Source organism: Trypanosoma brucei, chromosome 11 (assembly GCF_000210295.1).
Source record: "Trypanosoma brucei gambiense DAL972 chromosome 11, complete sequence".
NCBI lineage: Eukaryota > Euglenozoa > Kinetoplastea > Trypanosomatida > Trypanosomatidae > Trypanosoma > Trypanosoma brucei.
The window spans coordinates 3178669-3202770 of record NC_026744.1 but is presented as its reverse complement, the minus strand read 5'-3'; the positions used below and the strand labels follow the sequence as shown (position 1 = coordinate 3202770).

Here is a 24102-nt window from a genome sequence, read left to right as displayed (position 1 = left end):
GTTTGAAACAACAATAGTAATATATATATTTTATATATATATACAAGATGTAATCTTTCTGGATGATTAGAACCGCACCACCAACGTAGCAGTAGCGTGCAAGAGTATGTTGGAGCGCAACCTTCACCCTCATTCGAGTTCGTGACCGGTGCACCACCTTGACACCTCTTAGTGTCTTTTCTTCTTAGTACTTCTGCAGCTCATGGTGTCGTTTATTTTTCACCCCGCACAACCCAGCGGTTCATAATCTTTTTTTTAAGGAGTTGAAAGAGGGTGACCTCAAATGATGAATAAGCTCATTTTTTAAAAAAGTTGTTTCATATAAGTTATTTAAAATAATAATAATAAAAAAGTTGCTTGTAACGTTTGGTTAATTGTTGTCCTTTAAGCATAGAAGTGGGTGGCCAATCAATGTTAGCGCACGACGGAACTTCATACACATGCTGAGCCACCCACAAGAGCATACGAAAAAAAAAAACAGAAAGTAAAAAAAAAATGCAATATACTAACATTTAAATATACTTATTTATTTGTGGCGTCTGGAACCACTTTCCGCACCCTCTGCTTAAGCAGTAATACACGTCGGTGGGTACAGAACATACACCGCAGGTTGCACAACCTCGCACATCATCGCTTGAGTGTACAAGAGCGGATCGGCCTTCTTCACAGATGCTTCGGGGCGCGCCAATCGCACTTGCACACGGGCGTGTTGAACGGTGTGACCCTGAAGAGCCATGACAGCATTGTATGCGTCCTGGTATCTCTCCATCAGCACAAACCCATACCCCTTGCAGCGTTTTGTCTCCTTATCCCGTACAAGCGCTGTTGAGACGATCTTACCAAACGGCGCAAACAACGCTCGGAGTTCTTCTTCGGTGTAGTTGGGCGGAAGGCTCGCGATGTATACGTTGCGAATGTATGGAGGCTCCAAGGGCATCTTCGAAAACTGGTTGAACATGCTGTTTAGTGCAACTTCCTATCAAAAGAAAAAGGAAACAAGGAGCGCCTATAAGCAAACATCGATGCCACAAACATCAATATTACAGCAGAAACAACTATTCTTTCTACACATGCCCTCCTCCACATGGGATGAAAGGGTTACCCCCCCCCCCAAAGAAAGGCGGCAACAACAAAGAAAATGACATAATAGTACAAGTGGTAAAGAGATACAGAGGGGAAATATGCATGTATATTACTATATACGCTTCCGTTTTGGGGCTGGAACCACAGCACCAACGTCCTCAATTTCGGACAACCTCTGACGCTTCACGCCGCCCTTTGCCTCGCGGAAGGCGCTGGGACACAGCCCACTCGCTGGGCACTCTGAACATCGCGGGATCCGGGGAGTACATATTGTTTGGCCCAATCCCACCAACATTCCATTGATCTCACCCCAATACTTGGCGGGAAGCCAAGCTTCGAGAGCCTTCCTCGTATCCTCTGGACTCTTTACAGTTGAGGGAACCCAGTGGAACCGCTGGGCGATTCGATGGACGTGCGTATCAACTCCAATTCCGATTACCACACTGTCTGCTTCCTGTAGAAAAAGATGGGCCATCTTGGGCCCAACACCTGGAAGGGAAACCAATCCCTCATAAGACCGCGGCACTGTTCCTTTGTGTAGCTGCAGTATAGACTCAGTAGCTGCTTTTATATTCCTCGCCTTTGTGTTGTGGAAACCAACCTTAGATATGAACTCGTTAAGCTTCGACTCCGGCATCTTGTAAATTGTCTCCGGTGTACAACCGTGATCAATAAGGGAGTGCATCGCCGCTGCAGTCACGTGATCTTTGGTTTGGGCACTGAGCATGAGTGCCAGTAATATATGGTACCGCCTGACCTCATCTGACGCCGACGGGTCAAACAACTTTGAGCACCCTACGGTGTCCACTGGTGCCTGGACTTCTTCTCGAATTTCCTTCACTTTAGCGTACAATTTGCTCCAGTTGGATGGTGGTTTAAATAGCTTGCCCATCGCCGCTGCCCAGCTAAAGTAAACGGATAAGAGAAAGGAAACATATAAATATGCACGTCAACAAAGGGAGGCAACGCCAATCTGTGAAACACGTCATTCAACTTTAGTAGCTGCCCACTAACGGTTATAGAGGACAGCGTTGATCATTCATCATCTTAATGTACACCAGTAAGCAGTAGAAAAAGTGCGCGGGGGCTAAATTTCTTCGATTCATGCGACCCCCAATTCCTTCACCTCATTAACGTAAGAGTAGGAAGAAAACCAAACAAACAAATAGCGGAACCACACAAGTTGGGTTTTGTGTTTCCTCATGGCGGAAAAGCTTGTGAACAATGAGGTCGGCGGAATGAGGATTACGTGGTTTCGGCGTCCGCCGCAACGATGAATTCCTACAGTATAGCCTACTGTGGAAAGTATACCCACGTACTTTTCCAATAAGTCCCTCGTGTGCAGACTCAAAAATAGTATCCCGGGAGGAAGATTCTTTTTCGCCAAGAGAACTCCCTCATACACCGCTACGTGATTCGCATGAGAAGAGACTCCCCTATGATCAAACGTGATAACAGTGCGGATGTCCTTGACGCTGTGCAGGTACGAAAGAACCTCTCGTTGGACTATTTCGGTATTCCATAAGTTGTCTGGACCATCCTGTAGGTCCGGGTGGTCTACCACGCGGACGCTACGCCTGTTAACTCCAAAGTACTCCGCACTGGCAACTAACTCTTTCTCCCTGACTGTGCCCAAGCCACTGTAGTTTCCATTGGACAAGCAGAGAAAGTGGGCATTCAGGCCATGGCGCCTGACATAATCCAACAGCGGCGAGAAGAACATCGCTTCATCGTCCGGGTGTGCGAACACAAAAAGAACGTCCCCAACTAGGTGTATCTTACTTACGCAAGATGCACGTTGCCATAAGACTAGAAATGATAAAAAAACGACAACGAACCCAAACGCCAAAGCACCATGCATGTGTATGAGCGACTCCCTCAACAACTTAACAACAATCAGAGTATAGAATGACGCATTGATAGGGCACATAAATAAGATAGAAGACAAAAATCCACACTCCGCCGCCTTAGGTAGCGGTGCGTCTTCTCACGTATAGACATACGCAGCGGGTGTATTTCCTTTAATAGCACGATTTGGTTAAGACTACTAGGTCAAACTGGGTTTGAATAAAATTTTTAAAATCTAGCATCTACTCATGGGAACAAAACAAAATTCAATCTACAACTGAAGACTTTCTTTAAGGTCTTTCAGTTTACCAATGGACGCCAAGGTGGTATCATTTTTGTCATTCTCCTTTAGCCGCCGCTGCTGGCGAACAGCTTCCAAGCGTCTCTTTTTAACGACGGCACGGTCGCCTTCCTCATCCGTAGGCGCGGGGGGAGGGACGGGGGCTAGAGGGGGCTTTGCGTGTGCGACATCCACACCCAATGTAGACTGCTGTGAAGACGATCGTTGGGTGATGGCAAACTTTCCCACTTGACAAAGAAGCCTCTCAATCTCCTTCTCATACACCTCCTTCTGTAACTTCCACTGGCACCTTTCTGTCTGTAACAGGTTATCCCTATCAGTCAGTTGCGCTTCATAGGCTGAGCACTTTTCTTCTAGTTGCGTTTTCAGCTTCTCCAGCGACTGTTCTCGAAGGCGGAGTTCCGTCTGGTATTCATCCTCCTTCTCTGCTAGCTTCTTTTCAAACAACCCCACAACACTATTATTCCTGCTCTTCTCGGTATGCACTAAATCGGTAAGTCGAGATATTTCCTTGTTCGCATCATCATATTCCCTCCTGAGTTCCTCTAGTTTGTGAAGTAGGTTTTCGTTTTGATCTGTGATGGTAGAAACCTTACGCCGCTCATCATCCAATAAAGTAGACATGGATTTGTGAAATGACCCATTCTCTTCAACCAAAGAGTTCATTTTTTCAGTGAGCTTCCGTGAAATGGCGTCCAAGTCACTTCTGACGGTTCTTAGAGCTTCATTTTCCTCACCAAGACATCGGACACCCTCCCTAAAGCTACGCATGGTGCTCTTCCAATCGCCCTCTCCACTGCGAGAGTTCGTCCCCGCCGAGACTGCGAGTGGCTTCCTAGCGTTCATGTTCTCTTTCCCGTACTGGCTAGAGAGAAAGGCAAGACAGACATTCAAGTTACAAAACATAAAAGAAAGAGCGATGAACGAGGGGGGCGTTTGAACCGCGCTAAGGGGGAAGGGAGAACAGAGCCGCCTCAGAAGGCAAATAGCATCGTACATATGCATATACGTGCGCTTGTATATAGGGGCGCAAACGGGGAGCAAATGCCTTTGCCCCAGGAAAGGGAACATTATACAATGGATTAGCAATATCATAAAGGCGGATAAATGCGTATGTTGAAATCTTCTTTTCGCGGCTGACTCCCTCAGCCAGCTTCAACTCCTCCTTAGACCCGTTAGCGGCCATACGTCCAAACACGATAGACAGAAAGAATACCAGAAAAGAGACCAGCAACACTGGCGACGCCGCGCGCCGCTTCGTAGCGCTTCATACTCGCAAAAGCAACGAAAATATCGAGGAGTAGTTTGAGCTCAGTGACGAAAATCCAGTGCAATTCGAAATCCTTCCAAAGTAGCTTCGCGTAAGAATCGACTAAAACCACGTTATTCTCCATGCGAGCCTTTACAATCTTCGAGTTTTGTCGATCGTCTTTTGATTTTCCGTCGCCCTTCGATTCGCACATTCCTCGGCGCAGTTTGTCGACACGATCATACCTGGAGAGGAGAGAAAACGAGTATGTCGCCGATATCACTTCCTTTTCATCCGGTTGATGTGAGGCGTCAATTACTCCTTGTAGCAACCGGAGTGTATTGAGAAAAAGATCAACTAACAAAACAGGATGCGAACAGCGGAAAGCAATGTTGAAAAGCTGCTCAGCTACGTTACTGTGCAAGAACCCTTTCTGCGCAAGAAAAGCAACATCCTCGCACAATGACTTCACACACATCAGAAGCCGAGCAATCAAGTCACAGATCATTTGACACTGAATAAAAAAACCAACCCACTGCCCCCCACGAGCAGGTATATACACGAGCTCCGAGCACTTGATCAACGTCACCCTCATCCTCACAAGTTCTCCGACAAAGCGCCCTACTCGGAAAAGTCTGCGAGTGTTCATAATCGTCATCAAATTCCGCTCAACTGCAGTGTAGTGTCCCCCGGGCAGATAGCTTGTGCTGTAAGCCACTGAGTCCCTCCAAAGCTTGATTCGGAGAAAGTATTGAACGACCTTAAAGAGTTTGTCTCTACCTTGGTGCGTCTGCAGCAGCTGCCTCACCCGTGCTTTCGCTGTAATATCCTTAAACGGATCGCTTCCTAGAACACGGAGGTTATTAGTGTTCTTCATGTTCTCTCTATCTAACTTCTCAAATGCACCTAAGAGCTAAAACAAGCAAAATAAATGATGTGTACAAGATAATGGCTTGGCTAGGAACACATTTAAAGAAAATATGAAACCGAATCCCACCAGTTCTTCCTTTGCTGAAGCAAAAAAAAAAAAGGAAAAAATAAAGCGGGTATCCGAGGTAACAAAAGAAAACTAACAAAGCTCCAAATACCTGCATAAAATCAACACTACGCTTTTTTCTTCGCGAGGTCCAAATCACCCATTGCAAGGGTGTTCATAAGCCACTCTGCGCTAACGAGTCTGCACAACCGAAGTTGAGTTTCGTTCCACCTCTTTGCACCCAGTCTTTCCACCAACAACTGGAGAGCGCTTTGGGCGGCGCCCGCTGGGGTGTGTTTTTCGTCCATACCCTCCCTCTTCCCTCGCATATACTCTTCCCTTCGAAGCTTTGCTGCAGTCTTGTCGTCAAGCGTCAGCTTATACACAAGCCTCCCGCGGAGGTATCGTGGTCCGACTATTTCATCTGGGTCTTTTATAGAAACTCCTTCATGTTTGGGGGCCATCTCAATTGGGCACCACAGAGATGTGTCTGGTGACGCTCCCACAAACTTGCGAGGAGCGGGAACCGAAATAGACGAGTTTTTTATAGGTGTCACTGCCTGGAAGATATGCTCCTGTTCCTCCCTTCGAATACGAGTGATGTCATTGACAAATTCAATCCAATCAAGATCCCGGTCCGCACATGGAATGTAACTTCCCACACGGTACCGCTCGATAATTGATTTATAAGGTAAATCGTTATTCCGCTCAGCTCGCCTATCCAGAGTTTTCGGTAGCGAAGGCAAACCGATCATGGACTCCGCATTAACAAGATAGTTCCAACCTGCCCTTACCCATCCATCGTGCTGCGAAGTGGACAGTAATTCAATTTGCAACTCGGAGTAACCAACAACCTGACGTTCGTCCTGCCGCCAAAGGTGGTACTTCATGGCCTCATTGGAAAACAGTATAGCATCTTTTGGGGACTTCGAGACGCAAGAAATACCCCTTTCGTATATTTTGGACGTCATTGACTGATCCCGTAGAACGGAGCGCTCCGCGGAGGCCCACTGGTGATAAAGTTTCCAATCACTAACATTTTCAGCGACAGCCCTCTTTCCAATATCCCGAAGACATTTCTTGTTTTGCAAGAGATTTCTAGCAGTGTTAGCATAGAGCCGCTGAATAAAAAGTTGCGCGTTTACCTTGTCCTTTGTCAACGGTTGCTCCAACTGAAAATCCCTGTTCAGTAACGGTTCCGCCAACCAGAGTGCAACCGAGACTTCACTGCTAGACGCTCGCCCTCTCTTCAGTATCTCCAGAGCTTGGACATGGTCGTTCATCTTTACAGCCATGAAGCATGCGTATGTGTACCAACATACGTCTTCATTGGGAAACTGACTGCACATTTGGCGAAATGCAAGTTCTGCCCTCCTTAAGTGAAGCTCCCGCATTGAATCCTGGTCACACCTACCTAAAAGAGTTTGAAGCAGGATGTTCCACTGTGAACATAGAACATTTCTTTGGTAGCTGCTGCATGCGGAGGAATCGACAAATCGATCGGGCCAGCGGGGCTCCGTTTTCAGCATCTCCGAAAAGTGATTGATGTCCGAAAGAGCAAGATGGTTACCGACCTTTTCCCCACTCCGCTTCGCAGCATCGCTCTCAAATGTTCTGTACACTTTGTAGACCATGTTTTGCTGATATAAAGGGACTTGCAAAGCCATATGAAACAACTCCCTTTTCTTCCCCTCCCCGCAGCAAATATCGATAACCTTTAACCACAAAGGGGCGCTGTGGGGGTCAAGTCCGACACTATGAATAGCTTCCAATGCAATGTCATCGGTAACGGTTATTCTATTACGCTCAGCATAATCAAAATATACCATCCATGTTTCAGGAAAGGCGGCATTCTCAATCATCTTTACCAGACATTCCTCTTGTTCAGCCTCTGGAAGGTCGAAAACCCACCGGGTGCTAAGTGCGGAGGAGGGATTCCGTTTGATGTATTCCAGAATAGACGCGGGACGTGAGTCAAAGTTGCCTATATCCATTATTGCTCTCAAAAAAAAAAAAAGAAGGGAAACAAGCGGCATGAAGGGCTGCAGCGGCCACTCTATGAAGACAGTTAATGATGCATGCACAGACAGAATTTATTCATTCTTGGAAGGAAAAGGGAAAGAGGGAAAGAGGGAAAGCGTGCATAACAAGAGGGGACGTGAAGGCACATATTTGGTCGCACCTGGTGGCAGCTACCATGCCTTTTCCTCAGAATAACTCAGGAGGAACACTGAGAGCGCCAGACTGAGCGCTTACTTTGTTCCTGAAGGCGCTGAATTCTTCGGAAGAGAAAAGTATGCCGACGGTCCACTATACATCCATTCCTCCTGTTGGACACGCATGGAATAATTCCGAATTGTCTGAAGGAAATCCTTATCGCATGCAGAAGACGCTCCCACGTTGCTACGCGTCCCCCCTCGTCGAGGATCCATGGCGATGATCTAAAACAACAAAAGTTGCTGCACACAAGCAAATAGAACAACTATAATAACTAACAAAGAAGATTGATGAAGATGCAAAGATGGACGACATGAACGTGCCAAGGCAACAGCGTACCAGGTACATCAACGGGAAAAATAAAGCATGCAAAAATTTTTCAGTACTTATATAGTACTTTATTGGTTTTACAAAAATCCCTAAATCAGATAACGAGCAGTCTACACATAAATACTAATTCCCCCTACCGTATTGCCGGTACGCCCTAACAACAAAAGACAAAGAAAACAAAAAAAAACTTTTGAAGACAAAAAATTTCCGTGTATTCGCTAAAAATGCCTAATAAGTGTACTCTTTACCAGTGTACCCAGCCCAGCACTCCCATTCCTTTAGGCCGCAGTCACGGTTCAATCCATTATTACCCCACCCGAAGGCGAAAGTACCACCAGGAAACCTACGGTGACGAATGCGAGCGAAAGGGTTTTCCGGCCCCTTGTAGGTAATATAATGATGCGAATGGTGAAGTTTTTGGTACATTATCCAAATGACGCCCAGAAGTCCCACACCGGCAATGCGCGCCGTCGAACGGAAGTTGGCCATATGAATAGGATTGAAAAGTGGGTCGTCAGGCATCGGTAACCGCCCAGTTCTGCAAGAAGCCATTTTTGTTTGTTTAATACCTTCTGAGTTTGAAAGGGGACAAAATAAATAAATAGGCAGAAATATGATACGGCAAGATAACAAAGACATTACATACACTTGCACACAACGTTTTAAAAGGCACATAAGCATTGTATACAGAACTGTGAACTGCACCATTTACCATTTCCCTCGGCAGGGAATAATTTCTCTTTACGATGCAACGACCCAAATACAAAAAAAACGTTTAAACGATGTTTAACTTACCTCCGCTTGGTACAGCATCATATTACCTGTCTTCCCGATCAGAGAAACAGATACATATTCCCAAACATTTTCCTGGGTTTTACGGGTTACTGCTGCCAGTTGATATCATCGACAACAGGATCCATGTTGTCCCAAACCTCGTCGCCGATGCCGTTCAACTTACTGGGCTGTTTAGAATTTGCCACGTTACTGTACACTGCTGTATTATCTTTGAGTGGTATTCCCTTGTCAAGGAGAACACTCGTAGTCCTTTGCTTCGTGTACATTGTCATAAGAAGCTTCCCTGTCGGAACGTGGTATAACCGCGCCTTTCTGTCCAAACCAGCAACGGCAAGAATCTGGTGTCCAGATGGGTGCTTGGCCATGCTCCGAACGCTCCCAACGCCTCCACGCAACTTGGCTCTCGATGCGAACCCCCGTCTGGTATCATACAAATGAACATCACCACTCGCCTCACCAATAAGAAATTTGTTGCAGTTCCACTGTAAAAGAGTTGTTGGCCTTCGCTCGATCTCTCGACTAATTTCAAACTCTTGTATCGGTCTCTCGCTACTTCGACGGTCGTAAAAACGCACCTGGTGATATGCAGTGGTTGTACAAAATACGAATGGGTTAATTACACACGTCCCTGTTACATATACAGGATACGGTACATCTAAAACATGATCCCTCACATTCTGTGCACGAAACACAGGCGTCCCAACATCCTGCGAATTAAGGTCGTAAACGCACATGTCGTTCCCCTTCCCTCCCATGGACCACATACCATACCTGCGGTGGAAGTGAAATGCCTCAACGGGACCACCGCATTCGATAGTGTCTGCTGCCTCTAGAACCGGAGTTGTTAATAAAACTTTTCCACTACCAGACGCGACGAGAATTTTCCCTTTGTACGAACACAAACTGTTCGACAAAGCGGAAAATACACCGACTTTCTTCGATAAAGTAACAGCGCGTTCGCTCAGATCCAATATTGAAAGAACTCCATCATTCATAGAAAAGGCAACCCTTGTTGTCGAGCTGTCCACCCAACACATACCGGCAATACCTCTTTTTCTGCTTTGTTCACCATATGAAAAAGACAACGTGGCCCCAGTACTCTTCGAGATGTTCCAAACTTTTATCAATCCAGTGTCGTCACCGGTTACACAAGCCATACTTACGCAACACTTTCTTTTGAAAAAAGTAGAACAACAAAGAACGAATTCGCCGCCACCCCCACCATTTTGTGGTAACCCACGTTTGACAAGACACATAAAGGCGGGAAGTCTGTGGGCAGTGTCACAACTACAAAAAAAAAAAAAAAGAGATTGAGAGAGTAATTTATCGAGCTAATTCAAAGTATTTTTCAATCTCTTTTTCCATTATATTGAGGAGTGTAGCCGATTCCAGGTGTACTTTTTGCCGTTTTAACGCCTCTATTAGTTTGTTTTGCTTCCGCAAACAGCTCATCAACTCATTTCTTTCGGTGGAGAGCCTCTCAATCGTAGCCTGCATCTGCAAAGCTGCAGGTTCATGCTCACTTTCAGCTTTCCCATTTGCATGATTTAATGCCTCCTTCAGGGCAGCAATCTCTTTTAGAGCATTTGCAAGACGATGGTCAGTCGCCCCCGTCGACCTAGACTGAAGTTGCCTTTGTAGTAGAATGATTTCCTTCTTCTGAGTAGCTATGGTTGCCTCTAGAATACTTATCTTTTGCTCCAAACTCTTTCTACTGCAGGTAGATATTCCCAGCAGTTGTTGTTGCGGAGTGATAAGTTGTCTCGATACCATTCCCGTCCTGTCCCTAGAATCCCTCGGCTCGGCTTGTAATTCTTTAGGGTCGCCCGCACCACAGAACAGAGCTGAATTACTTTCATCGTTGATCGTGGAGGTTCCCGGCTCCAGTAGCATCTCTTGCTCTTCAAAATCCACAGAAGGACTTGTAGGCTCGTGCTCGTTTACACGCGGTACCGACTCCGTTGTGCCAACTCCAGACAGTACTGGTGGAAGCTCGTCCACCATTTCACCCTAATCGATGCGTCCAAGTACTAATAACTGAGTAGCTAATGTCATATAACTTGAGATGCTCTTTTTCCCCCTTTTTTCGTCACCCTTTACCGTCTATTCCGTTCGGATTTAACGGTATAAATTTCAACAATGGCTCACGACTAACCTAGTTAGGCAGTCGGCGTCGATAATATTTGTGTTTGCTCGAGCGCAAGAAAAAGAAAAGAAAATGGTTACTGATCCACGACCACACCCAGGACGCCAACAACATTTTTTTTTTTCAAATCTATACGAAAGAAGAAGACGCTTGACCAAGCAGTCAGTCCCACACCCACAATCATGGGTAGGATTTTTCACGCAGATCCCTGCTCAATATCGGCGGAAGGGAAGCAACCTCCAGGGGAGGGGAGCAGGACCAGCTTCACTTAAACTGGGAGCCCCCCCCCCCCCCCTGACACCATATCATGCTCTCAAAGGCATGGAGCGACAGAACTTCAGAAATCCAGAGAAGCCGATTAGAACGAGTAACGCCACCACCCTTCACCGACGACACGGGTGCTGCAAACCAGCCGAAGGAACAACGGTCCCAATCGGTGGTATCCCACAGGATGTGGCCAACCGACCACCACACAAGCTGTTCGGGGCGAAGCCGCAACACCCGACGCGGGAGGTGCTACCGCAGGGCAGAAAACGTGCTGAAAATGCAGCAAACCGCAACATTCTACGGTTTCAACAAACTCAACCCGAAAGGTCAAGTGTTGACGTGCCACCAGGGGCCCATTCCTCAGTGCAAGCGGTTCACAGCAAAGCACAACAAAGCGAAAAGGGAATTAAAGCACCCAGGCCTTGTCATTTTCCCCCGTTTCCGCTTTGTTTTTCTATTTCTTTTTGATGCCGGGGGGCCGCGAAAAAAAAAAAAAGCAGAAACCCGCCACGGGGGCGGCCGCGCAACCCACCTTGAAATCTAAAGGGAGAACCTCGTGGAAGCGGGTCACAGCTCTGTTCACTCAGAGCGCTTTTAGTTGCCACTGCCACCGATTAGTCTCAAAGCCGGTGCAGCCACTGTTGGGAGCACTCAATCCTACACATGTTTCCCCTTCCTTCAAATACCACATGTCGAGCACCTCAACCAACCACCCCCAGCTGCTCTTACAACAAAGTAAGGTAAAGTATTTAATGAAAGTTTGTCGCCCGTTTTGTCAGTTCACACAGAAGTGCAGCCGACGGTCATGGGTTGAAAGGACATTCGGTGCCGAACGGAAAGAGGCATCGAGTGCTTCTGAGGATAATGACCTCTGGTCTATGCACCTGCCATTTTCCTCTGGCACAGCACCGCCCTGTGGTTACTCCACAACCGAAGCAGTAAGGCTGATTTCACTGCCGTATCACCCCCACGTTTACGCCTACTGCCTGTTTGAGAGTCGCTTAATCTTTGAAAGAGCGGTGTTGCACGGTGCCATCGCCCCAAACGTCAAACCATCACAATTTTTCGTTCATCCCATAAGTGTCATACGACATCCGGAAAAGTTCAAGTTGTTTTTTGGAGAGGAGCGGTCGGACGTTCTGCTAAGGCTGCTTGTGGACCTTCTTGGCGAGTACGACGGGGATGACCGTTCTGTCGTGCAGAAATGCCGTGCGAAGGGGGTGAGCAACGAGAACTGGGTGCCTTTCCTGCGCGGTTTGGGGCTTTGTTTGGCTATGGGAGATATAGCTTCTTCACAAGCAACTTTTGTTATGGAAGACTGCATCACAGGAGGCGGAGCAGACTGCGGACTGTCTCTACCCGGAAGCTACGAAAAACGCGGGTCTGTAGCTGCCGAACTACTGATGGAAGCTAGCGTGGAACTCGGCTCACTTACGCTGGCCAACCTAAGCCTTTCTTTATATCGGCAGTTTCTCCCCGAGGTGCCACTTACCGCCAGCAAAAAAGTAACCATTTGCACAACGCGGTGCGAACGGCGCTTCTTGGAATGGAATCAGCGGTGTCTCAAAACTGGCCCACGCAGATGAAGAAAGCCAAACCTTAAAATGGTCTAAGCTGGCAAAAACTCGAAGGCGAACACGTGCCGAGTGGATTTTCCTACATCAAGGGATAAAGGGTTTCTTCCGAGGGGTGCTTAATCATCATGTTCGTCACACGCGGCGCTGTGGCTGTAACCACCCTCCCCAGCGCTTAACAGGGAAAGGTTTCCGGGGGGGGGGGAAAGTCTCCCGACAGCACAAAAAACGGCCTAACCAAAGCAAGTCTCAAACTACCTTAGCTTGAGAGTATATATATATATATATATACGTGTGTGTGTGTGTGTGTGTGTGTGTGTGCATTTTCGTCACAAATTTTGCTACCGAACTATGTCATCTTAAAAACGTGGTACAGCAAAACGCTACCATTCGGTGCTTTCTTTTCTTCTTGATAACTTCTAGGGACCTCCTTCGATGGCCAAGCGAGGAGGCGCTCATTGCATCGCCCTGCTATGGGCACGCGCGCAACACCGATCATAGGGTTACTCCGCCGAAAGGTAGTGCGAGGGTTGGTGGAAACTGGAGTCAGGTAAAACTGACTTGACGGGAGCTGGAATGCAAAAGGAAAAAAAAAAAAATGGAAACACCGCGCGGCAAAACTTCTGCCATGAGCAAAACAAGAATAACGGAAGAAATTGAATGGTCAAACCTTCATCCGGACCAGACGCTCCGGAACGTGATGGATCAAAGGGTGGATGCCTAGGAAATCAGAATTTATCATCGCCGCTGGCTATTTTCAATCAGGAAAAGCCTGCTCATGCCTCGTTGAGAATCCAAACCCTCCTCCCTTCAGTAACCTTGCAGGCCCGGTGACAAGGCAGTCTCGATGACGGAAAGGTGATCAGATTACAGACAACAAGGTCACAAGCCCTGTTCACATTCAGTGTGCGTGGCATCGCGGCGAAATAGCATGCCAACCCTTGATCCGACCGCTTGGACAACACGAAGATACCCGCTCTTGATTTCCTCCTGGATAATATGTCGTGCATTCTCATTCCCAGAAGGTATTCTGAATGATCAGGAGCCTCGTTCTCAGAAGTTGGTGACATGCCATGCATGTCCCACCGTGGGTTGCAAAACAAACGCCAATGCCGGGGTAGATGTCATTTTGCAGACGGTATGCGAACGATTCAACCTCTCTGCCACAAGAAGTGAAAATGTCCGGGGAAACATCTGCTCGCCCAAAGTGCTCAGGTGAAGAACAGAATGTAATGCCTGTCGCTATACTTTCAGCCGTCAGTTGCGTCACCCGAACCTGTACGAACCATGTGCCCCTGCTGCTCGGAGAGTAGTGCCGAACACCCTCTGTCAAAGAGTGTGTTGCTCTATTTCCGTATATGATTACCTTCAGCCATTTGCCTTTTCGGTGGACGCGCCATACAAAGCAACATGAACAGGGATGTGGAGGTTGGCTACCCTTTAGCCCCACGACCTCCGCTTCACGAAACAAAGTTGTTTCGATGCATACCGCTAACCGAAGATGAATGCGCCAAACACTTGACTTCATCTACTTGGTTTCCAACTAATCAGCTCTACAGACTGCTTTCAAGGATCCATCACATGGCTCCAGGGACATCCCATCTCGCACCGATAACAATTTCATTGGGAGGGATAGTGCTGACAGCCCATTTGCACGCGGCCACGCACCGACAAGGTAGAAAAGCGGCGCCTCGGCACAGAGCGACTCATCCTTGTGCTGCACCACATACCTCAACCAAAACACAACACAGTTCTCGATGTGAGCAGTGCTGCCGTCTCTGGTACCACATTTAGGAGGCCATCACTTCCACAGAACACATATGAATTAAACAACACCAAGGATACGCTTGCACGCCTCCAACACGAGCTGAATGCAACGCGAAGAGTTAAAGGCATTTACTAATATTGGCGAACCGTAGACGCGCGTTCTTTTCTTTTTTTTAAAGACCTCTCTCTTTTTTTTTTACGTTTCATTGAGCCACCATTCATTCGCCAAGACCCTTTCATGTCAACTTCTTTTAGGTATAGAAAATATCTTTCACTCTTCAAACACAGGCACTAACAACAAATCACAAGCACCCCGTACATCCAAGTTACGGAGACGGTGAATTTCGTTGCCAAAGCACTGTAGCATGCAAAACAAAGGCGTTCAGTACCGAGATTTTTGCTGCATGTTACGGCAGCAACACCACACACACACACCGAACAACGATGCAACACCGTGCAGTAACTGCCCCCACCAATTTATCAACTTTAATTATACGTGATTCGCTTAACCCCATCCGCAATGATTAACCACTAGCAAAAGATGAGCAGTCACTTATACACAACTAAGTAATAATGGAACTATGCGTCGCAACACGGCAAGATAAGAGGCCATCACTCACCAACACACTTTAACGTCAACAGACAGGTATCGAAAAATTAATCTAGTAAAAACCGCTGCAGCAAGAAGAACTAAAGCCATATAAAAATAACACAATCTGCCACAAATAAACGAGCTTATTAGTCATATATGACCATTAATGAGCTAATCGGTAAATAAATATTCACACACAAAGCATTATCACGCAAAATCACCAAGATAAAAAAGAAGAATTACAAGACACACATAAAAAAAAAGACAAAGAAACAAAAAACGAAGACAAATTGAGTCAACAAAACAAAATCTACATTCACCAACAACAGATTTAAAATAATAAATAGAAATATATCGTCAAAAAATTCCTTACGCTTTAAAACAACACTATACCCACTAAAAACATAAACAACAACATTCAAATGGAAGAACAAAAAACCTAAGATTAACTTTAAAAACCCTAACCCAAGGAGCACACACATACATACATACAGACACATTGCATCAGTCAATAACGTCATTTAAGCATCGCCCACACCACACTTAAAATACTGCTTTCAGCACTCAAACATTACTCAAACCACTCCTAACGCAGTTGAAGTCCTAATCTCAGAGTTACCTGGAGTACTCATAAATGGCTTTTCAAATCAAATGGAGATCACCACACTAGTGAGGCATACAGGACTCGTTACAGCTCAGTATCTCAACACACAAAGAAGGAGGCCGCACAAAGCCCACCCCAAAACAGCACACATCACTATCCACAATTGTTTGTGGAGCATTCATTTGTGTTAGCGAGACGAGCACAAGAGGAGCAGTTGGTTTCAATCCTTAGTTTGCCGTTTGCATAATACATGGTCGAAAACCAACGCCAATATGATTCCTCCTGTGATCTGTAAAATTAACGACCCAACAAAAATTACTAATGTAGGAGTGGGAGGTTCGGCAGGGTCACGCAGGAAAACGATCGGTGCCATTAAAGGATGCTACTACCATCCAACTCGGAAGCAAAATACACGGCGGCATGCATGTGATCGATAAGGAATCAAATCAAATACAATAGTGAAGCCTAGCGACATCCAAACTGTTAAGAAGATTGACGCTCCGCAGGTGGGCGAGCCAGGATAAAAACAACCAAACAATTCAGTGGGACGAGTAAGTGACACAGAGGAACCCAATATGGCCAAGTCACAGAAACTATCAGTACGTACCACGACAAACCTGCAGAAAAAATTAATGGCGTACACTTCGCAAAACAACGCCCATCCACCATATCAACTCTCCGGTCACACAGCAGCACCAAACAGACGCCGAGTCACCTTCCAACCCAAGAGTTACTCGGTGTGACACACGTATATGTTGACTTTCATGCCACCACCAGTAGTACACTCACGCTGCTTCAAACCGTGTACCAGCTAACGGCAGGTAAATTCATCCAGCACTATAAAGGAATTACGCATCTAAGGATACGCAGGCCCTGCTGATTCTGAAACAGTCTCTAATACAATATTATCCTTACCACTAGAAGTAACTAAATTCATTAACAATCATGAAGGATATAAAGATAGCAATCGGTTTCTGGAAAAGCACCGAACCAACAGTAAAGAGAAAGTCAACAACGCAGCCACAAGCGTCGAGTTACCAAGGAGGGGGGGGCGGTGGTTGGAAGTATTAACGACACATAACGCGCACAACAACTGCCCAATTAAGACGCTTTGCACCCTAAGATCCCCATCAATTCATTTAACAAACAAAGAAAGGGATGAGAGGCGGGACTATCATACAGCCACGCTGCTAAGCCTTCCTACGTTAATGCAGAGTGCGGCGGATGTGACAGCAACCCCCCCAAACCAACAGAAAAAACTCAAGGAAATTATTCTTTACTTTGTATGTGCGTTCTTCTTTCATACATCATTCGGTAGCACTGCTATAGTCAGGAGAACAGAAGCGGCTTTATTAAAGAGCAATTGCCATTCCCTTAACAACACATCATCTCCTTTAACCAAACCCCATATCTCCTTCTTTCCGATTCTTGTTCCACTCAACTTTACATATCCACAGATGGCTCCTTAGAGGGTTTCTTCCCCCTCGCAGTTAACGAGCCGCTCGGCCTTTGCCTCCGAATGCCGTCCATCTTCTCTTTCATTTCAGCCATCTGTTCCGCAAGCTTGGTGCGTGCGGCACTCAGCTTCGACAGTTTATCCTTAACTTCATCCTCGGCTTTAATTATATCGGCCTTCTGCTTCTCCAGGCCCTTCAATCTGAACTGCAGGTCCTTCATATTCTTATCGAACAGATTGTCCTGACTCCTCATGTCACCCATCAGCTCGGTCATTAAGTCCATGTTTTGCTTCCGGAACTCCGCTTCGCGCCGCGTAATGACGGCTTGCATTTCGATGAGTCTCCGGTCCATGGTTTATTGGGATTCCTTACCGAAGTATCACTTTAAGAATATCAGACTGCAGTAGAGGTCTTCACTGCAGTACGTAATAGCTATTCTGAATATATATACAGAACGCTATATTACGTTGTCCAAAAATATTTATATTCTCCCCGCTGTTTTACCTTTCGTTGTTCTTTCAATACGAGCCTCAGCAAAAAAAAAAAAATGATTTACAAAAATAGCCTAATACAGGATGCTTTGTCTAGGTATCGCAAACACTTGAAAAATCTGCAACTAGTAAGGAGGAAGAAGGCACAAATTGGGAGATGGCTGTGACAGTTGTAGTGTCCATAAAATAATTAGCATATTACTAGACACGGGAATATGGAGAGAGTACACTTAGCCACACACCAGTAGCGCTACCGGATCTCTGATACACATTTTCACAACCGCAACAGCATCTTATCTTGTTCCTTGTAGAAGATCCCATTGTTCACACTCATTAAGGAAGCATTAAATCGTCCCATACATAATAGAAAGGTGCTGTGGTAAAGAGAGTAGAAATCCGCCTTATGGAAGTTAAAGAGGGAATCCATAACCCAACCGGTGCACTTCACGGAATAAATTAAAGCGCACGTATCCACGTATGCACATATTGGTAAAGTTAGCAAATGCAACACAGATGACAGAGGTACCGAACACTAAACAAATATATTATCAAAGTCTTCAATAATCACATGGTGTGGCAAAATCATGAAAGACACACCGAACAAAGCGGCACGTGTCACGACTAGAGGTGTGAATGGCAAACGGCGAACAAAGCACAGTCAATCAGACACCAAGCCATACGAGTATCACGTAACTCCTACGCGAGCCCTTCAACAGGAAAGAAGCAAAGTAACATTTTTCATCACTTGAAGGACTCCCTTCCAGTTATTGCAAGGTTAGTAAGCAGGTGTCGGTTCCCTGGCCCAATAGATAATCTTCCTTATTGATGCTCGCATTCAACACGCCGAAAGAAATGGTACGGTGCGATTACCACCTCGGACAGAGCTCCACCCATGTAATGGATCCCCAATATAAGGGGCGTGCAACCTGGAAAGAAGGGCAAAAATAAAAAAGAGCCATCGCGGCCACACCTCGCCTTTACGCACTGTATGTGATGTTCATGCCAAGCACACCCGTACTCCGCTACGTCCTCGCTGGCTCTGGAATCCCGCTGCCATGGAGGCGTGCCCACTCATGGTGGGGATGAAGACGCTTGGCGCCTGCCGCGCTGGGCAGAGGGGCGGGTGAAAGCGGAGGGAGGCTGGGCGACGTTTTTAACCGCCTGTGCGTCTCAGATTATCACCCCATATAGCATTGACCTACCCAGATTGGCAATTGCGAGCTCATTACCACTTCGTAAAAGATGGAGCGACCAACACACGGCAACCAGCACATCGGCCCACGCACCCCTCCCCTCTCCACCAAGGGAGAAGCAAGAGTAGTGAATGCGACACCGCCTTGGGCATCTCACTGCGTTGCCGCGGCCCTACATCAACCGGATGCCCGAGTGAAATAGGATGGCCGCACTAAATAATATACTAGCAACCGCGGACCTGGCTTTTGGTAGACCTGTTGTTTTTATTGGCGATATAATTTTTTTTGTTTAAGGTTGTTACACCACTTTTTGTAGTTTGCTGAATAGGTATCTCCTTATATCTCTTGTCGTCGGTATTAGATAACGGTAAAGGTGCTGAGCTGAATGTGGAGGTTTTACCTTTTTTCATTGGAAGCTGACCTATTATGTGCGTTAGGGTCTTAAGGCACTAAATGTTGCTACGAGCAGAGGGGTATATTGCCTTCAGCGCGTGTGTATCTTCTCTGGGTGTGCGGTGCTTCCTTCCCAGAGAGGCACACCGTTCGCGACCAAAGGTCTGTTTAATACCGTTGCTTCAGGTGTGCCGGCGGCCCTTCAACATGATTGTTCTCGAACACTGTTTTGTTTAGCTGACTATGTGGACTTAAGTTAGGGAAAATACACTACCTTATTTAAACATTTTAGCACAAAAAATAAATCAGCAATTGCGGGGGATTTTACAAGTAACCTTTTGTTTCAACTGAAATCAGGAATACAAGGGTCGAATCTTCAGCGGAAATGGTGGCCTACCAAGTTAAGGATACAAAACTGACGGAGCACAAAACCACATCTGGACTCATGCGTAGACCGCGCCGCTGTAGTGCCGAGTCATGTGTCAGAGTGAGAGGCGCCTTTGACAACACGACTGGACAACTACTCGATTTCCCGTTTCAATATGCGCCACTCCGCCTAAGCGTATTCGGCGCTCACTTTCAGGTGAAACGACCTCCAGAAGAGGAAAAGGTAAAATTAAAGCAGCAGAGCAACAACATGAGCAACCGTGAAAACAATAGATGCAAGTGACAGCATTCTGTAACAGAGGGCGCGTGTTCTGCGCGAAGTGCGTGTTAAGGGCTGGTGAAAGCCGCCGCCACTCAAAGAAAATTGGTTACTTAGCCCCCGCCAAATCTCTGTATTTTAGTTTGGCCGCGCCCTTGTTGCTCCAGCCGCGCGGCGCACACGCGTATTAGCATAGAATTCTCAACCATTCTTCCCGTATAATTTTAAACCTCTTCGGGGGAACGTAATTGACTAACGCCACGCCTGAACGTATCTAAGGGCCTTCTGGAAATAATTTTTGCATTGCAACGGATCTAGTGCGCTCCCCACTATGAGTTGATACCGTTGCCTTTCCGCCCCACTTTAATCCTCGTAGAATAAGATGAAGCCGCTCGGCTTTCGCTATCCGAGTAGGGTGCCGGAGCCTGGTAGCATGTTTGGGTGGCCCGCATCGCCAGGAGAAACGAAATTATATCATTTCCCGCGATACACACCAAAACTTAACAAATACACCTGAGGCTAACTGTTCCTTTACATTAGGCACTTCCTGCCAAAACAGCTGATCGACACCGTCTCAACAAATGTAAGGCATGGCTGTGAGCCTTCCTGGGGGGCATCCTGGGGTCAGTACCCTTCGTATAAAACGATTGCGAGTCGCCGGTCCCTCACAATTTGAGCATTACGTGCTTGTTGGCATTGAGGTTACAGTGCTGGCCGCGGTAACGCAGTGAGATGTCCAAGGCGGTGTCGCATTCACTACTCTTGCTTCTCCCCTGGTGGAGAGGGGAGGGGTGCGTGGGCCGATGTGCTGGTTGCCGTGTGTTGGTCGCTCCATCTTTTACGAAGTGGTAATGGGCTCGCAATTGCCAATCTGGGTAGGTCAATGCTATATGGGGTGATAATCTGAGACGCACAGGCGGTTAAAAACGTCGCCCAGCCTCCCTCCGCTTTCACCCGCCCCTCTGCCCAGCGCGGCAGGCGCCAAGCGTCTTCATCCCCACCATGAGTGGGCACGCCTCCATGGCAGCGGGATTCCAGAGCCAGCGAGGACGTAGCGGAGTACGGGTGTGCTTGGCATGAACATCACATACAGTGCGTAAAGGCGAGGTGTGGCCGCGATGGCTCTTTTTTATTTTTGCCCTTCTTTCCAGGTTGCACGCCCCTTATATTGGGGATCCATTACATGGGTGGAGCTCTGTCCGAGGTGGTAATCGCACCGTACCATTTCTTTCGGCGTGTTGAATGCGAGCATCAATAAGGAAGATTATCTATTGGGCCAGGGAACCGACACCTGCTTACTAACCTTGCAATAACTGGAAGGGAGTCCTTCAAGTGATGAAAAATGTTACTTTGCTTCTTTCCTGTTGAAGGGCTCGCGTAGGAGTTACGTGATGCTCGTATGGCTTGGTGTCTGATTGACTGTGCTTTGTTCGCCGTTTGCCATTCACACCTCTAGTCGTGACACGTGCCGCTTTGTTCGGTGTGTCTTTCATGATTTTGCCACACCATGTGATTATTGAAGACTTTGATAATATATTTGTTTAGTGTTCGGTACCTCTGTCATCTGTGTTGCATTTGCTAACTTTACCAATATGTGCATACGTGGATACGTGCGCTTTAATTTATTCCGTGAAGTGCACCGGTTGGGTTATGGATTCCCTCTTTAACTTCCATAAGGCGGATTTCTACTCTCTTTACCACAGCACCTTTCTATTATGTATGGGACGATTTAATGCTTCCTTAATGAGTGTGAACAATGGGATCTTCTACAAGGAACAAGATAAGATGCTGTTGCGGTTGTGAAAATGTGTATCAGAGATCCGGTAGCGCTACTGGTGTGTGGCTAAGTGTACTCTCTCCATATTCCCGTGTCTAGTAATATGCTAATTATTTTATGGACACTACAACTGTCACAGCCATCTCCCAATTTGTGCCTTCTTCCTCCTTACTAGTTGCAGATTTTTCAAGTGTTTGCGATACCTAGACAAAGCATCCTGTATTAGGCTATTTTTGTAAATCATTTTTTTTTTTGCTGAGGCTCGTATTGAAAGAACAACGAAAGGTAAAACAGCGGGGAGAATATAAATATTTTTGGACAACGTAATATAGCGTTCTGTATATATATTCAGAATAGCTATTACGTACTGCAGTGAAGACCTCTACTGCAGTCTGATATTCTTAAAGTGATACTTCGGTAAGGAATCCCAATAAACCATGGACCGGAGACTCATCGAAATGCAAGCCGTCATTACGCGGCGCGAAGCGGAGTTCCGGAAGCAAAACATGGACTTAATGACCGAGCTGATGGGTGACATGAGGAGTCAGGACAATCTGTTCGATAAGAATATGAAGGACCTGCAGTTCAGATTGAAGGGCCTGGAGAAGCAGAAGGCCGATATAATTAAAGCCGAGGATGAAGTTAAGGATAAACTGTCGAAGCTGAGTGCCGCACGCACCAAGCTTGCGGAACAGATGGCTGAAATGAAAGAGAAGATGGACGGCATTCGGAGGCAAAGGCCGAGCGGCTCGTTAACTGCGAGGGGGAAGAAACCCTCTAAGGAGCCATCTGTGGATATGTAAAGTTGAGTGGAACAAGAATCGGAAAGAAGGAGATATGGGGTTTGGTTAAAGGAGATGATGTGTTGTTAAGGGAATGGCAATTGCTCTTTAATAAAGCCGCTTCTGTTCTCCTGACTATAGCAGTGCTACCGAATGATGTATGAAAGAAGAACGCACATACAAAGTAAAGAATAATTTCCTTGAGTTTTTTCTGTTGGTTTGGGGGGGTTGCTGTCACATCCGCCGCACTCTGCATTAACGTAGGAAGGCTTAGCAGCGTGGCTGTATGATAGTCCCGCCTCTCATCCCTTTCTTTGTTTGTTAAATGAATTGATGGGGATCTTAGGGTGCAAAGCGTCTTAATTGGGCAGTTGTTGTGCGCGTTATGTGTCGTTAATACTTCCAACCACCGCCCCCCCTCCTTGGTAACTCGACGCTTGTGGCTGCGTTGTTGACTTTCTCTTTACTGTTGGTTCGGTGCTTTTCCAGAAACCGATTGCTATCTTTATATCCTTCATGATTGTTAATGAATTTAGTTACTTCTAGTGGTAAGGATAATATTGTATTAGAGACTGTTTCAGAATCAGCAGGGCCTGCGTATCCTTAGATGCGTAATTCCTTTATAGTGCTGGATGAATTTACCTGCCGTTAGCTGGTACACGGTTTGAAGCAGCGTGAGTGTACTACTGGTGGTGGCATGAAAGTCAACATATACGTGTGTCACACCGAGTAACTCTTGGGTTGGAAGGTGACTCGGCGTCTGTTTGGTGCTGCTGTGTGACCGGAGAGTTGATATGGTGGATGGGCGTTGTTTTGCGAAGTGTACGCCATTATTTTTTTTGTTGTCAATTATGCTTATGTATTTTTTGCTCCTTTTTTTAATGATTTTTAGTCGGTGTTGTATATATTTACATTTAGATTCCACTTCCGTATAATTTGTTAGAATTTTTTTATTTTTTATATTTTATATTCTTATTTTGTGTTCGGTGGTGGATTGTTGCTTTTTCTTCTTAGTATATTATGAATTTGTTTTTATGGTGACGGAGGGTTTTTTCATTTTTTTGTTTAATCCTATTTTGTTGGCTGTTGCAGTTTTTGTGGGTGACGGTTTCCTGTTTTGTTTGTTGTTGTGGGTTACGTGCTTTTTTTTTTGACATTCTGGGAGCTTTGTTGCTTTATTAAAATGTGTCTAGAATTTGTAATTTTAATAATATAAATAATTGCTGTGTCTTTGTTTCTGTTTTACTACATATATTAGCTAGCTCTTTTGCTGTGCGTTCCTTTTTGTTGAATTTTGTAGGTTGTATCTGATGTGTATATATGTTTTTTTTTTAAACCTTAGCTGATCTTCCGAAAAATGTTGGTGCCCACATTGTTATTACGAATATATGTCACGTCTGTCCTTTAGTTGTTTTGTCTTTAATTGTTTCTGCATGTGTGAATCATGTCTCTGGAGCTCTGCAGTGTCGTAATGTTGATGTAGCATATGTTTGTTTGTTTTTCCAACTTTTTGGTGTAGGGGGAAGCACTGAAGAATGTGATGTACCGTTTAGTAACTGTGGTTTCTGGGCATCGAGCTTGTCTTGGGGTCTCTTTGTTTTTTTTCATAAACTA

General features: G+C 46.1%; 11 protein-coding genes across 11 annotated transcripts; 2 read left to right on the top strand and 9 right to left on the bottom strand.

Moving 5' to 3' along the window:
- Positions 1 to 565: 565 nt before the first annotated feature.
- TbgDal_XI13540 (RNA-binding protein, putative) lies at positions 566 to 958 on the bottom strand (the record flags this gene model as incomplete). The annotated part of the gene is made up of 1 exon (XM_011782197.1): positions 566 to 958. The coding sequence occupies one exon, from the start codon at positions 956 to 958 to the stop codon at positions 566 to 568; it is 393 nt and encodes a 130-aa protein (XP_011780499.1).
- Positions 959 to 1195: 237 nt separating this feature from the next.
- Positions 1196 to 1975, bottom strand: TbgDal_XI13530 (endonuclease III, putative; the record flags this gene model as incomplete). Its single annotated transcript, XM_011782196.1, has 1 exon — positions 1196 to 1975. The coding sequence occupies one exon, from the start codon at positions 1973 to 1975 to the stop codon at positions 1196 to 1198; it is 780 nt and encodes a 259-aa protein (XP_011780498.1).
- Positions 1976 to 2185: 210 nt separating this feature from the next.
- Positions 2186 to 3013, bottom strand: TbgDal_XI13520 (N-acetylglucosaminylphosphatidylinositoldeacety la se, putative; the record flags this gene model as incomplete). The annotated part of the gene is made up of 1 exon (XM_011782195.1): positions 2186 to 3013. One exon carries the CDS (start codon positions 3011 to 3013, stop codon positions 2186 to 2188), a length of 828 nt encoding a protein of 275 aa, XP_011780497.1.
- Positions 3014 to 3202: 189 nt separating this feature from the next.
- TbgDal_XI13510 (hypothetical protein, conserved) lies at positions 3203 to 4327 on the bottom strand (the record flags this gene model as incomplete). The annotated part of the gene is made up of 1 exon (XM_011782194.1): positions 3203 to 4327. One exon carries the CDS (start codon positions 4325 to 4327, stop codon positions 3203 to 3205), a length of 1125 nt encoding a protein of 374 aa, XP_011780496.1.
- Positions 4328 to 4407: 80 nt separating this feature from the next.
- TbgDal_XI13500 (hypothetical protein, conserved) lies at positions 4408 to 5358 on the bottom strand (the record flags this gene model as incomplete). Its single annotated transcript, XM_011782193.1, has 1 exon — positions 4408 to 5358. The coding sequence occupies one exon, from the start codon at positions 5356 to 5358 to the stop codon at positions 4408 to 4410; it is 951 nt and encodes a 316-aa protein (XP_011780495.1).
- A 227-nt stretch (positions 5359 to 5585) lies between these two features.
- Positions 5586 to 7493, bottom strand: TbgDal_XI13490 (hypothetical protein, conserved; the record flags this gene model as incomplete). Its single annotated transcript, XM_011782192.1, has 1 exon — positions 5586 to 7493. One exon carries the CDS (start codon positions 7491 to 7493, stop codon positions 5586 to 5588), a length of 1908 nt encoding a protein of 635 aa, XP_011780494.1.
- Positions 7494 to 8232: 739 nt separating this feature from the next.
- On the bottom strand, positions 8233 to 8712 carry TbgDal_XI13480 (hypothetical protein, conserved; the record flags this gene model as incomplete). The annotated part of the gene is made up of 1 exon (XM_011782191.1): positions 8233 to 8712. One exon carries the CDS (start codon positions 8710 to 8712, stop codon positions 8233 to 8235), a length of 480 nt encoding a protein of 159 aa, XP_011780493.1.
- A 173-nt stretch (positions 8713 to 8885) lies between these two features.
- On the bottom strand, positions 8886 to 10055 carry TbgDal_XI13470 (hypothetical protein, conserved; the record flags this gene model as incomplete). Its single annotated transcript, XM_011782190.1, has 1 exon — positions 8886 to 10055. The coding sequence occupies one exon, from the start codon at positions 10053 to 10055 to the stop codon at positions 8886 to 8888; it is 1170 nt and encodes a 389-aa protein (XP_011780492.1).
- A 67-nt stretch (positions 10056 to 10122) lies between these two features.
- On the bottom strand, positions 10123 to 10803 carry TbgDal_XI13460 (hypothetical protein, conserved; the record flags this gene model as incomplete). The annotated part of the gene is made up of 1 exon (XM_011782189.1): positions 10123 to 10803. One exon carries the CDS (start codon positions 10801 to 10803, stop codon positions 10123 to 10125), a length of 681 nt encoding a protein of 226 aa, XP_011780491.1.
- Positions 10804 to 11679: 876 nt separating this feature from the next.
- Positions 11680 to 12798, top strand: TbgDal_XI13450 (hypothetical protein, conserved; the record flags this gene model as incomplete). The annotated part of the gene is made up of 1 exon (XM_011782188.1): positions 11680 to 12798. One exon carries the CDS (start codon positions 11680 to 11682, stop codon positions 12796 to 12798), a length of 1119 nt encoding a protein of 372 aa, XP_011780490.1.
- Positions 12799 to 13717: 919 nt separating this feature from the next.
- On the top strand, positions 13718 to 14005 carry TbgDal_XI13440 (T. brucei spp.-specific protein; the record flags this gene model as incomplete). Its single annotated transcript, XM_011782187.1, has 1 exon — positions 13718 to 14005. The coding sequence occupies one exon, from the start codon at positions 13718 to 13720 to the stop codon at positions 14003 to 14005; it is 288 nt and encodes a 95-aa protein (XP_011780489.1).
- Between the last annotated feature and the right edge of the window lie 10097 nt (positions 14006 to 24102).